Source organism: Lissotriton vulgaris, chromosome 8, assembly GCF_964263255.1.
Source record: "Lissotriton vulgaris chromosome 8, aLisVul1.2, whole genome shotgun sequence".
Classification (NCBI taxonomy): domain Eukaryota; kingdom Metazoa; phylum Chordata; class Amphibia; order Caudata; family Salamandridae; genus Lissotriton; species Lissotriton vulgaris.
Genome location: NC_141696.1, coordinates 427,866,721 through 427,880,187, shown reverse-complemented (window position 1 = coordinate 427,880,187; position 13,467 = coordinate 427,866,721). Strand labels below are relative to the sequence as shown.

The 13,467-nt window shown below is 43.6% G+C and overlaps 1 protein-coding gene across 2 annotated transcripts in view; it reads right to left on the bottom strand.

Moving 5' to 3' along the window:
- The window catches only part of RP2 (RP2 activator of ARL3 GTPase), a 98,395-nt gene that overhangs the window by 50,630 nt on the left and 34,298 nt on the right, over window positions 1-13,467 (bottom strand). For both annotated transcript variants that reach the window (XR_015299284.1, XM_086934198.1), the window contains exons 2-3: window positions 12,342-13,007; window positions 6,310-6,424 (exon numbers count right to left, since the gene is read on the bottom strand). Coding sequence is in view for 1 of the 2 variants with exons in the window: in XM_086934198.1 (XP_086790324.1) it covers window positions 6,310-6,424; window positions 12,342-13,007 (781 nt within the window). In the remaining variant the exon portion in view is untranslated. The remainder of the gene's footprint in view (window positions 1-6,309; window positions 6,425-12,341; window positions 13,008-13,467) is intronic.

The following is a 13,467-nucleotide window of genomic DNA, read 5'->3' as shown; positions in this document are numbered from 1 at the left end:
CATGAGACACAGGGTCAAGACTGATTTGCATATGGCCATGTCTGAACTGGGGTGGCGAGGTGAGCAAAATAACGATGGATCAAACCCAGATCTGTGACTGGGGGTGAATGTTTTGCCAATGTGCAACATTCTGTCCATCGTATTGTGTGTTTTGCTGAGGATTCTTGGAAGCACAGTAGGACAACCATTTTCCTGTATAATATCTATGTATGAAGTTCATGCCTGACGTCATCCTTAGACCTACACACTGATACAGCAAGGTAGGACCCCTGGGGAGACCTATGGGTATATATACATCACATCTTGCTAAGATAGAGCAGACGAGGCAAAGACTTGCCGGCCGACACACTGATCAGAGACGCTGAGGTTCCTGCATGCAGACACTACAGATTGCAGTGGTCTAACATCCCTTGCGGGGTTCCAACTCGAGACCAAGACGAGGTCCCACAGTCTCTCACTTCAGTTAATGGGGTTGATTAAATCTCTAGGGATTCTTGGCTTAACACCAATACACATGCTATGTACATCTAGTTCGGTAAGCATCGTAGAAGTACCTATCTTTTTATCATGTGTTTTATATACTCATATATATTCATGATTATTGTAAGATGGTAGAGCTATACCATCCATTTATCTTTATAGTACTGTTAATCATTTATATTTTATACTGTTGCAACTCATCTATTCTACACCAGAATAACAATTGTTCAATAAATACTTATTGAAAACGCCTAGCCTTTTAATTCTGTGTATCTCTCTGAGACATACTAAGTAAGCATGAGTGACTGAGCAAAAATTAGTATTTTGTTTCCACATTCCTGAGGGATCAGGGTTGTCATGTTCGATGGTTGCCAATAACTATTCTCTCCTTGGTAAGAGGAGATTCTAGGGATATTGTGAGCTAGTTGGTACAAGAGGCCAACATACCCGGTAGGGGTGTTCAGAGTCAGTCTGCCACCAATCCTACAGTGTATGCTGTCCAAACGTGCAGATCCGGTATAAGTATTATTGGAGCTACAAGACAGGGAAACAGGATAAAACCGTGAGCAAAAACATCTGACAGCAGTCAGACATTAGTAAATAACCGCCATGGGGAAGGAAAACTCCCAGACCAGAAGGGCTAAGGGCAAAACAAATAGCATGCACCGCATTCTCTACATCAATAAAGAAATATTTGAAGAAGAGTGGTCCCAATAAGTCCAGAAAGGACTTACAGAACTAATTTTCATTAAAACCAAGATAAACAAACTATCATTGCAAAGTCTGGATACTCAATCCATGTACCAAGAAAGATGAACAATAGTCCATCCCTGAAACAAAATAGACAAAATGACCACCCAAAGATTTACATAATGACAGTAAAGACAGAAAGGTGACATCCAAATGGATTTGAATCTGCTAAAATTATTGATCAAATATTGCAGAACTATATAACCTCGCTTCACTCATACATGTACAGCCAAATTTATAACATATACCCATACACACAGATATGTATATATGTAAAGATATATGTATCAGGTAAGGAAACAATTGCATCCCACAATAAAATCTTGCTTTAGGAATTTTAATATACATACATGTATATATATATATATATATATATATATATATATATATATATATATATATATATATATATATATATATATATATATATATATATATATATATATATATATATATATATATATATATATATATATATATACGAACATATCCAAGCATGTGTTACAAGCATGCACACACGTATGTGCACAATGGATAAAATAGAACTCAAAAACTTGCCCCAAAGCTGGTGCAGATTCCAGCGCACTAGCCTCTCCAAGAGCAGCTATTCAGCTCTACTCCACCTGAAATGTAATAGTATCAGAATTGGGCTGAAACAGCCCTGTCTCTGTCAGCACAAGGTGACTTTCAGAAATCTCCTCCTAAGAAGGAACAAATGACAACACATTCCCCTCAGTCTGCACTGTCGACTCCGCATTAGACGCTTAATGATGCCGAGAAGGCGACGCTTCGACGTCGATAGGAGGAGAGACGATTTCGACATGATGCAGCCAATGTTAGCGCCGGAGTCAGCTGGTCAAAAACAGGCGCTGTAGTTGGGATCCTGAGGGACTGCATACCTGCGCCAACGTGGAGCTGGCCAAGGACGTTCGGTGACGACCCACTGACTGATGGCCCAACTGTCACTGAGGTCGAACCCTCCAACAGCCCCCGCACTCACATCCTTGGGCCCGAAGGCGCTCCAGAAGGAGATGAAGTTCCAAAGATGAGGTGTAAAGAGTTATAATACTCCTTCATCTGGGCCATCAACGTCCCAGCTCCCGGACAGATGGGGAACTGCGGTGCAGAGTCGTGTAAGGCCTCCTCAACTGTCGAGCGGGAGGAGCCGTGGGAGACGGAGACTCCACGCAGTGAAACCGAGGAATGCCGCAACTTCAACTGCTTCCTACCTTTTTACGTCTCTGGTGAACGACGTACTTTGGACTGGCCCCGACTTCTAGACCGGCTCCGCGAACGGACCTGCTTCTAGGACGACAAAGGCCAGAAAGTCTCCAAAGATTGCGACACACGTGCTGCCAGCAACTTCATACAATGCTCTTTAAGTGCCTTCGGCTTCAGCTTTTGGCAAGAGCTGCAATCCTCGCCGTCTTGGTGATCGCCCACACACCACATACAAATCGTATGTGGGTCTTTAACCGACATCTGCAGACTACAAGTCTCACAAGGCTTAAAACCTGATGCCATGGAGAAAAAAGGGAACACTGTTCCCAACGACATAAAACTGTCAAAGGAGGCCAACAACGGTATGAGGAACCTCGTCTCCGGATCCATTTTGCAGCACAGAAAAGAAGAAACTGACATCTGCGGGCCGGAGGGGACTTATATGGCTCCACTGATGTCATGACCGGAGTCAACCTCATCACAGAGCAGTACGGCACCATCTTACGGCACGAAGAGGTGCTGCTGAAACATGTCCACATCCAGTCTGATGCCTGGGGAGACTTCAAAAGTTAAGGAATCTGTGTCTCTATCAGATATTACAATGCATGGAAATGCCCAACTCCTCTCTAAGGTGGATATGTCTGCTATATACCAATTTGGTCGACAGGGGGCGGATTAATGGTAACACATCAGAAGTGCTACCTATACAAAGGGGCACGCAGCAGGGGTGCCCATTGGCCTCGTTATTTATTGATCTCACACTCGAACCTCTAGCGTGTGTGATACAACAGAGGCAAGCGGATTCAGCATTGCGCTTTAGACTGCGGCCTATTAGTATATTTCTCTATGCAGATGATATGGTATTATATGTCCACAACCCCACACTCAATTTAGCACCGATAATTTGAGAACATATTGGCTTTGAAAGGCATTCCGACCTAAGCATTAATTGGTCAGTTAGTTATAATTACCTTGACACCAAATATATAGCCAGATCTGCTTGATTTTCCTCTGGAATGGTGTGTGGACCCCGTTACATATCTGGAGATTTGGGTAAACAGAGATCTGGAGCTGTTTAATCGGGAACATTAAGGCAGAGCAGTCTCAAAACTGGAGGAGCAGGTTGCAAGATGGTCCAGAATGCCCCTGTCGCTGGTGGACAGAGTAGCCATCCTGAAGATAATTGTGTTCCCCAGATTTCTTTATCTATTTCTCAATATACCCATAATGTTGCTACAACATTTTTTCAAAATGGTTAGGTCTCACATGATCACACTAACATGGGCAGGAAAGCAGTTTAGGATTAGCTAGGACGTGCTGACACTCCCATATGCGCAAGGAGAATTTAGTGCACCAGATCTACATCTATATTACTTGTGTGCCCAGGCACAATTTGCTCATTATTGGCATCACCCTCATGATTATACACCACATCTGCCAGTAGAGACAGATGACGCCCACCCCTTCCAGCTTGACGCCCTTTTACCACTCCGATGTTTCTCGGTCGGACATTAACACTATTGGATGCACCACATGGGCTTGGCAGACACGGAGAACATGGGCCAAAAATAACCCTCTGTATGCTCCTGTACTTCCCCTGAAGATCCATCTGCCCATTTCGGTAACACATTAGGCTGGAGAACTTGCTCTTAGTTAGAGCAGGGTTGAAGACTATAGGAGATGTATACCCTGGAGGGAATTTTGTTGCTTTAGCAGATTTGGCTCAATGCAGCACCAGACCCCCCCCCTTCTGACTTCCATATACTATCACCTAAGACCAGCTATTAAAGAGCTCTATCCCTCCTTCCCCGCAGAGCCCACTACCCTTGGTGCACTTCCAACTTTACTTACTAGCCCCACATGCTGGCGACTCATCACTAAACTATGCAATGAGGCCCAGAGTAATAGACTGACAGACGCAAATTTGGCACTCGACAAATGGAATGTCATACTAGACTCGCCACTGACTGAGGAGAAATGGTGTTTCTGCTGTACACTTACGGGTATGTTCACACCAAACTGTAACCAGCTAATTATTCACTTTAAGTATTTTCAGCAAATGTATTACACTCATGTGAGGCTGTTCAGATATGGGCTGCAAGGTGACGTAACTGCACATGGTGCAGGGCACTAAATGCAGATTTCATGCACCTGGCCTGGATGTGTCCCACCCCCCTCAGTCAATTCCGGGCAACAGTGGTGTATGCACTATCGACTATGGTAATGGAACTGGTGGAGTGCACTCCTCAGATGTATATACTTGGCTTGTTAAAAACGTTGCAGCCGCTAGATCGTACATTTGTGGCGTTGGCACTGCTGTTAGCAAAAAGAAGAGTGGTCATGGGGAAAATGATCTGTACCCAAGCTCAAACAATGGATTGCGATATGGTGTATTGCAAAGAGCAGCTGACACTATTCGCTGAGCAACTAACAGTATCCTCACGCCCTAGAGATATATGGTAGCCATTTACAGTTTATTTGATGTAAGCAACCGTTATAGAATAGTATGTTGAGCAGTTCAGGGTCTACCTGTCCAGTTAATATGGGAGCTGGGTAAGAAGCAATGGTATTGTTGTGAATCTAAGGTAATAGTGTTATGTTTTGTTGCATGTGGCAAATAATGGCACTGTATCTGTGTTATGTTCTTGTTTGCTAAAAACTTAACGAAAAAAGAAAAACAAACACAAACAATGGATTGGGATGTGGCTTGAGTAATTACCAGTGGCTGAAATTCGTTCAAGCACTCCCATCCATCTCTCTTTTGAATACTTTAGTGTGTAGCCCTAATGGGGATGTGTAGGCCCAGAAGTGGGTACCGTGCCCACTGTCACTAGAACCAAGGTATGCCCAGCTGATGAGTCCATAACTAGGTAAACTGACTATATCAAAGGAACAGGTCGTGGAAACATCAAAAAAGGCTCAGGAGCTCTAAAGATATAAAAACTCATTTCAGTTCGTTTTCCTCACCCCACCCTGCCTCCCAAATATAGGTATTTTTACATGTTTATTCCCCATTCCTCATTCGGAAAGCTAAACATTTTTGTTTGATCTATGCAATCAACTAAAAGTTGCCTCAAACGTTCCTTTGATATGATCAGATTATCTTACAATTATTTTAAAATATGAATCGAATTGATGAAAATGTCTCTATGTTGAGCACATTTGGGCTAATCTTTGGAAATTGCTACTGAGTGAGTACCTTAAATTATTGTAAACTAGAAGAACAAACTCCGGAGTTTGTGGTGCAGGTAGTTAATGATTTACTAATATATGTCCTTGAACTGCTAATTGAGTGATCAGATTGGAAGCTGCCCAGACAAGCCATACAAAAACGGTCACTGCGAAAAGCATAAGTACCTTCAACACCACATGAGCAATGGATAACAAGGTTTTGCTTTTTATAAGGTCTGTTCTCTTGTGTGTTTTGAACTGCTATGGAAAAGAGAAGCACGTGTTAAAACTAAAATGGACTAGTCTCCAGTGCCTCTGGGTCGAGATCGCACACAGAAGGTAAAAATTAAACCAGTTGAAATGTAATGTTGCTGAAATTTAAGCACGCAAGAGCCGATTAAAAAAAAAAACGCGTCAAGAGAATATATTGCAAGCCACAAAGAAAAGTCAAATTTAAACTCCAGAGGACAGCTTCTTTTTAGGGTGAAAAAAGGAACCCTGGGTGAAATAGCTGCAGTTGACAGGTTACATGAGTTAGAAATCAACACTGAATGCTTTAGGCCTAATACTATTATACCTGCATATTTAAATAAGTTGCACCCATGTTATAAAATCTGTGATAAAATAACTAGTTCTTTTACAGAGCAGAATACAGCATTTCAGCATAAGAATGCAAATACGGTTCACCTTGCTCAAGCAGCGATGTGAAATCAACTGCCCTCTCCTTGAACACTCTGTTGGCATCCTCTGGTTTCATGGCGACTTCCTTTGTCTGAACCAGCAAAAATCCCTTGTCACTCATCTGTAAAAAATATAGAGGGCTATTACTATAGGACGCACATTACGATTTAGATTTTCTTTGCGTGTGCTGTGATAGTGTATGCCCACTGCCATTTGAGGGAAGAACTGTAAGCTGCAGATTCATTGGTTTAAGTGATCTGACAAATTCACTGCTGCAATTTCTCTTCTCCTTAAGGATTTCTATGAATGTAGAAGAAACCGTAAATGTGTGAGAATCGGGCACTAGACAACATAGCATGGAGGTACAAAATGAAGACTATTTTTACGTAAAATTGAAATGATGCAGCTAGATGGTGGGTTCATATGGACATGATTAGTTTATTGTTTTATAACTTATTCAATCCTGTTAAAAAACTACATATATCCAAATATCATTTCAGCAATGACTACATACAAACAAGTCAGACAGTAGTTATATTGTCTCGTTCGACACTAATCTAACATTGCCCTAGTTAAGATCAAGATGTGTAATAGGTCGATATATTTTGGTCAACCTATGCTCTACGCATTCTAACAGAAAGAAACCAAATCATATATTTAATCACTACTGTGCAGTCCACAATTTCTGGCTATGTTGCAGAGCGTCAGGAACCATCTTAGTTCATGCACATTATACATTTGTCTTGTCCCTCACTATACCACAGTTATAGTTTCCATTGCCACCATCTTTATGTAGTACTTTCACATTTTAATGTGCGTTGCAGCCTAATGCCTAATTCTATATCTGGCAACCAGACACTTAAACATTATAAATGGCAGCAAATTACATTACCCAATCACGGTGTCTGGCTTTTCCAGTACCAGGATTATTATATTAGCCAGCTAATTCGATCTAAAATCTAGGATTAACTGCCACATGTCTTGAATTTACGGTACAGTCAAAGCTTATGAAACAACTCCACTATCCCATGTACTCACACAAAGCCCATGTCCAGATATGAGGCAGACATATGATGTATTAGAATAATCCAGCTCAGCAATTTCGGTCATATTTATTGTATTTGGAAATTTAGTTTTTTTAATTTCACATAAATTAACATCCATTTCGTACGTTGAAAGGACTTTAACAAATATTAGGGAGTTCCCAGAAATCGTTTCTACTTCCCTTGGAGAATATACTCACCTGTAGGTGGCATCCTGGATAAACATAGTAAGTATGTAAGCCAGAACTTCTTTGTCTGCTCTCTCCAAGTTTTCCCTACCTTGACAACTAAGAAGTCCAACAATTTCTCTCAATTCTTCAAAATCTGATAATTGACAGTCAGTAAAACAAGCATTTGCAATGCAATAGGTATCGCATTTATGAGAGTTTCAGCTATTGGCATTGTAAATGCCATGCCTTTTATTAAGTATACAACTTTTAGGGCCTAGAGAAGCGCCAGGGATCTCTGTTCAAGACCAACTGGGGCGCAAAACATGTTGACCCAATAGTTACATTCACATTCAACTACTAAGGGTCATTGATACCCACTAGTAGCAGCAACCATCTTGTTTTTTAATCGGACAAATTAATCCACCCATTAAAATAAGATAGCATCGATATCCCCTAGTCAGTTTTACACTCGCTCATTTTCCTAGGAGCACTTCCTCACACGCATCATATGGCGAGAATATAAAAAGATCTCCGCTAAAGTGAACCTTTTGGGGGACCCGTACGGAATTGCAGCACCGGCCGGACGAGGAGCAACCGCCCTATGCTGAATCATGACATCCCTTGGGATGTATGAGGGCAACAAGTAAGAGTCTCGCTGACTCTCCTATCTACATCCTACTTCTTCCTTTTTGTTTAGGAACAGTGACTCTCCTATTTGGAGAATTGATCATTTTGGCACCTTTACCCGGTCAAGAATTCTACCATCAGACTTAGAGCCAGATTTATCAAGCATTTTTCTGGTCGTAAACGGTGCAATTTGCAGAATTGGGCAGTTTGTGACCATAAAAATGCATTTTGGTATGTTATCATTCCCAAATTGCAATTTAGTAACATGTTACCGAATTTCAATTTGGAATTGCAAATACATACTGATTCGGTATTAGGAAGTGGCATGTTTAGGGTGTCCCTTTCTAATACCGAATCACAGTGGTATGTAAGAAATGTTTAGTGCCTGAAATGCGGTCACTAAACATTTGCATTTTACCACCTACTTCAACTAGGTGGTAACCCATTCGCAAACAGAAGAGGCCCCCAAGGGACCCCTTTGCCTTTGTGAATGTGGGCACCAAAATTGTCTAAGAGCAGGCAGTGGTCCTATGGACCACTGCCTACACAAAAAAAGCTTTCCTAGTAGCATGGACAAGAGCAGTCTTTAGGCTAAACTCTAGAGGGCGTGTTAAGCCAGCTGTTATACCATCACATATACCCCTTGAACACCAAGTGAAAGGACACCACACAAGCTGTTATGAAAATAAAAGTATATTTATTTAGAACACAACAGCCCTGGACTCTTTAGGAGGACAGGGCGCTAAGCACAATACAAAGCTCTTAAACAAATTCTAAAAGTCGCACAATTTACACAAATGCCCGAGGGGCACGGAAAACCATATACTACAAAAGTGGAATGAGAAATACTAGCAGGTAAGTAACTAGTCTCAAAGGCTTTAGGATCGCTAGGACTGGACTACTGAACCTTCAGATTACGAGCAGGAGGCATAGGGGGATCGGGTGCAGAGTGTGCACTCTCATGCGGGATACGGGACAAAGTCTATGGATGCTAGATTTCGTAAAGTTAGTGTTATCGGACGAATCCGACTAGGTAGAGCTGAAACGAAAAAGGATCTGGACACTTAGATAGTTAAGCTATGCTGGAGCACCGAAATGCTCAGGTTACCTAGCCCAGGGGCTGCGGCTGCATAGGTCTGAAAAGACGTCGGGAATCCTCGTTGCAGTCTATGGAGCCTGAAAGAAGAAGTTGCTGGCAGGCGACCAGTGATGAAGTTCGATGTGACCCAAGCCTGGATCGGTGAAGATGGATACCTGTAAGCAGAGGGGACCATGTTCTGAATCACTAGCCAGTGATTAGTTGGGCACCAGGATGGCACCGGACGAAGTCACCTCGACCTGGTGAGTGGGCGACGCTGGGCTCTGCAGTCTCTCGGACCAGGAGGCGTTGTCGGCGACCAGGATGGAGGTGCGAGCTGTCCCACGATGGTATCTGCTGTCGACGTCGCTGGGCCCAGGATTGGGCAACAACTCTTGGCAAATGCAAGCCCGCGCGGTGGACTCAAAATGGCATCTGGAGTGGACCAAGAGGGTCCGGGTGCTCCTCTGTTGGAGGGGAGCAAGGGCCAGTCTGGAGCAACCAGACCAGCGAAGAAAGTATCGTTGTTCGTCGTCAAGAGGGCTACAAGCCAGCAGGCAAGTAGCCGGACAACGCGGTGAGCAGCAAAGAGCAGAAGGGCCCCACGCAGATCTCGTGGATGCTGGGGGCTGGACTTCGGTGCTGGAGCTGCTCAGGGTTAGGGCTTCTCAAACCCCAAAGCACTCACTCGAGGATCCCTCGGCGGTCGTGCTGGATAAGCGTCGTGCAGTTCTGAAGATGGCCGGTCCCTCGAGGTCTCGTCACACCCACGGATCTCAGCTGGGCTAATGATGTAGGTAGAGGTCAGAGGTGCCAGGGAAGCCGGGTCTCGTCGTGCTGGTCAGTCGGATTCCTGAGGAAGGACGTGCAGCAAACCGCAGTGTTCTTAGTTGGTGCCCGCAGATGCAGGGTGACTACTCCTTAGTCACACAGGAGAAATCTTGAGAAGAAGTCTTGAGTTCCTTTTGTAGAAAGTAGTTTCAGGATTCAAAGATGATCTAATTTGGAAGGGTCCCCGCTCCCACCTTTATACTAAAGAAAGGGGCTGGTACGGGACTAGGTCCTGCCCATGGGTGGGACCAGGAAGGGGGGTGGTTACACCCCTCTCCCATGCCGGACTTTCCCCAGCTCAGGGGCTGGTGTGCCCCTGGAACCGGTTCAAACTGGCAGATGCACAGTGAGCATCGGGGTGCCACTTGCAGTCACCTTCCTATTCAGCCCTGCCTACCTAGGATACACAAAACCCTGTCTGGGCTGGTGCTAGCACCGCCCCTGACAGGAAACCCTTTGTCCAAGCTCCCCTCGCTGGAAGGACTCCCAGCTGCAGGGGGTCAGACTTGTGTCTGTGGTGGCAGCATCCATTTTGTGATGCTGAGGCTCGAGTTAACTTTAACCGGGGTTCACAGTTACATACATGTCGTGTCCCTCTAGAAGGGTGGAATGCTAACCCCGTCGCCAGAATTGGCGAGGGGTTAGTATTCCAATTCGTATGACACCTTACTCGACATGTTTTGATAAAGCGATACCAAAGATAGCAAATAACCGCGAGGATTATAATGCACTTAAGAGTATATGGTACGCGTTATCATAGAACAGCTATTAGGACTTGGTTCCGCAAGCTGCAGACGGGCTCAGCTCATGCCAGAGCACCATCTCACATAATTCCAAGCACTCTGCCTTCAGGATTGTTAAGGCCTGCCATAGGAGTGACTGATAGGAATACGAGTGTCCATTTTAGGGTTAGATATAGGTATACTATATCTACAGCAAAGGGTGATTACACCACTTTGCCCCAGCTGTCGTGCAGCCAGTTGTGTCAGATTTAGATGGCCAGCCAGGGGTGGCATAATACATGCTGCAGCCCCTGGTAGGCCCTGGGTACACCTATGCCCTGAGTTACAGGGTCTGATAAGGTGGCCCAGTACCAATTGGTAAATGCACCTAAGGTATATGGAATCCATTTTACAGAGAGAGCAGTAGGCCTGGAGTCCTGATTGGCAGGGTCCCAGGCCAAATACGTCAAAAACCAGCTAAAACAAAAGAGAAAAAGTTGGGGGCAACCATAGTCAGGATCTACCTTCCTACAGAAAGTATGCAAATGTGAATGACAAAAAGCTAAGCCAATAGTAAGCAATGGACAGAATGCATTTCTAGGTCAGCTTCTAGCATGTCCCCAACATGTCTTTGCAACCAGGCAGCTGTGCTATCTGTCAGGCTTCCACCAAAAAAACTAATGTTTGAGGCAAGCACTAGACTTTTGTCAAATTGAGGTAGGCTTCAGGCAGGCTGTTGAGACCCTTTTCCAGTACTTCTTTGAAGATGACATCTGCTTCGAAACAGGTTTTATTTTTAACTCTGTGAGCTCGATTCACAAATGTTTTTGCATATCAACATTGAACCTCGATGCATATAAAAAGTAATTAAATGGGAGGGTACAATTCCATAAGAATCAGGACTGATGGAATTGTACCCTGGCCAATGGAAAGGCGGGGTCGCCGTACCATCATAGGTGGACCCACAAACCTTCAGTCGGTATTCACATATTCCTTGCATGTAGATTCCCACCCTGGAAACACTTACACATTTTTCCTTGTGAAGGGCTGGAGCAAGCATGCTTCCAGAGTAGGAAAGAGGAGAAAATACCTCCGTATGAAATGTGGGCTTAAGTTCAGTTTGGGAACAACAAACCTGAAAATGCACAATGGTTTAACATTCAAGCGGTGCAGCATTTTCCAGAGGGTGGAATTTCTGCATGTGTAAATTTTAAGGACTTGAGTACTCAACGAAATCTAAGAAAGTCAAATATTTCACAAACTACTCCTAGAAGCCTCTGTGATTCCATTTTAGGGCATTTGCTCAAAATGTAGGCACATGTACGACTTTTAAGGTCCTAGCTTTGTGAATCTGCATTTTCATCCCAAGGTGCAAAAGATGGAATGCATCAGACAGCGTTGGAGGTGAAATATGGCCCCCATCTAAAAGACTGGAGGTTTTCTTTAAACAGAAACAGCAACTTCTACAACTAATAATTAAGTGTTACTAGTTATTGATTCAGCTCTATACTAATCCAAGGTGTAATGTAAAACTACAAAAAAACATAACAATCAAACAATTGCTTACCTCGTCGATCAGCTTCCGAGCATTTGCCGTGGTGTAATCTCCAGCAAAAAACACAGCCAAACAGGATTCATCACTTTTCTTTGGCCGCTGACCCCTGGTCACAGGTATGATGCTCTTGTTAGGGTCTGTAGCAACCCGGACAGCTTTGAGCTCTTCAGAGTCTGGCAAAGGAACAGCAGCTGGAACAGAAACATCCTCTGCGAGGAGGCTCCAGTTGTTTTCTCCAGACACTGGTGTGAAGTCATGAATGTTGCTCCAGTTGTTGTTAAAGATACTTAAGCCGGCATCCTTGAACTGGAATGCAAGCTCTGGATAGTAGTACTGAAAGCAGGCAAACTTCACACCAGTAGAGGACTCAATAATGGGCTGAGTGGCACAGCAGAGGAAGACCTCCAGCTTCCGGCAGTCCCGAGTGCGAAACTGCTGACAAGCAACAACACATTTGCAGTCCTTACAATCGCGGAAAAACACGCTGCCCTTTATAGGCCCAAGAAAGATGCGACAGTTTGTGCAGTCATCAATTGTGATTGTCGCAGAGTGGTCAAAAATGTAGATATTGCAGTTCTCACACTCTTGAATAGCAAACTGCTGCCCTGCGACCTTTCCTGGCAAACGTCCCACAGTTTGATCTTTCAATCCACTGAACATGTAGTCTTTTGGATCAACCTAGGAGGGAAACAACAAAAATGATTCATTTTAATTTAAACAAAATCGTGCTAAACTCCCAAAGGAGCTTTAAAGAATTCGTGCCTAGGACAAATCACATACATTAAATTGGCAGAGCATACTGAACTTTTAAAAAGACCCCAAATTTAATGTTTTTCAGAAGATTGAAAAAAATGAGAACATATGATTTAAATGTCCTGATGAACTACTTTCAAATTAAAAGGATCTCCATGATCTTATGGGTTGCTACATCTTAAAAGTGCTAATATTTGTGAATGATATCTATACAATATCAAACGTTAGGCGAGGCAGTGAATTAATCCTAGACCTGTAAACCAAACAAATATCAGAGCAGTCCTTCAATTTAGACTGTCCGCTCTATTTAAGCTGTCACACTCCTGTTTACCCCCCCCAAAAAATTAAATACTGGCCCCTAATGCTCACCATTTTTTCTACTCAT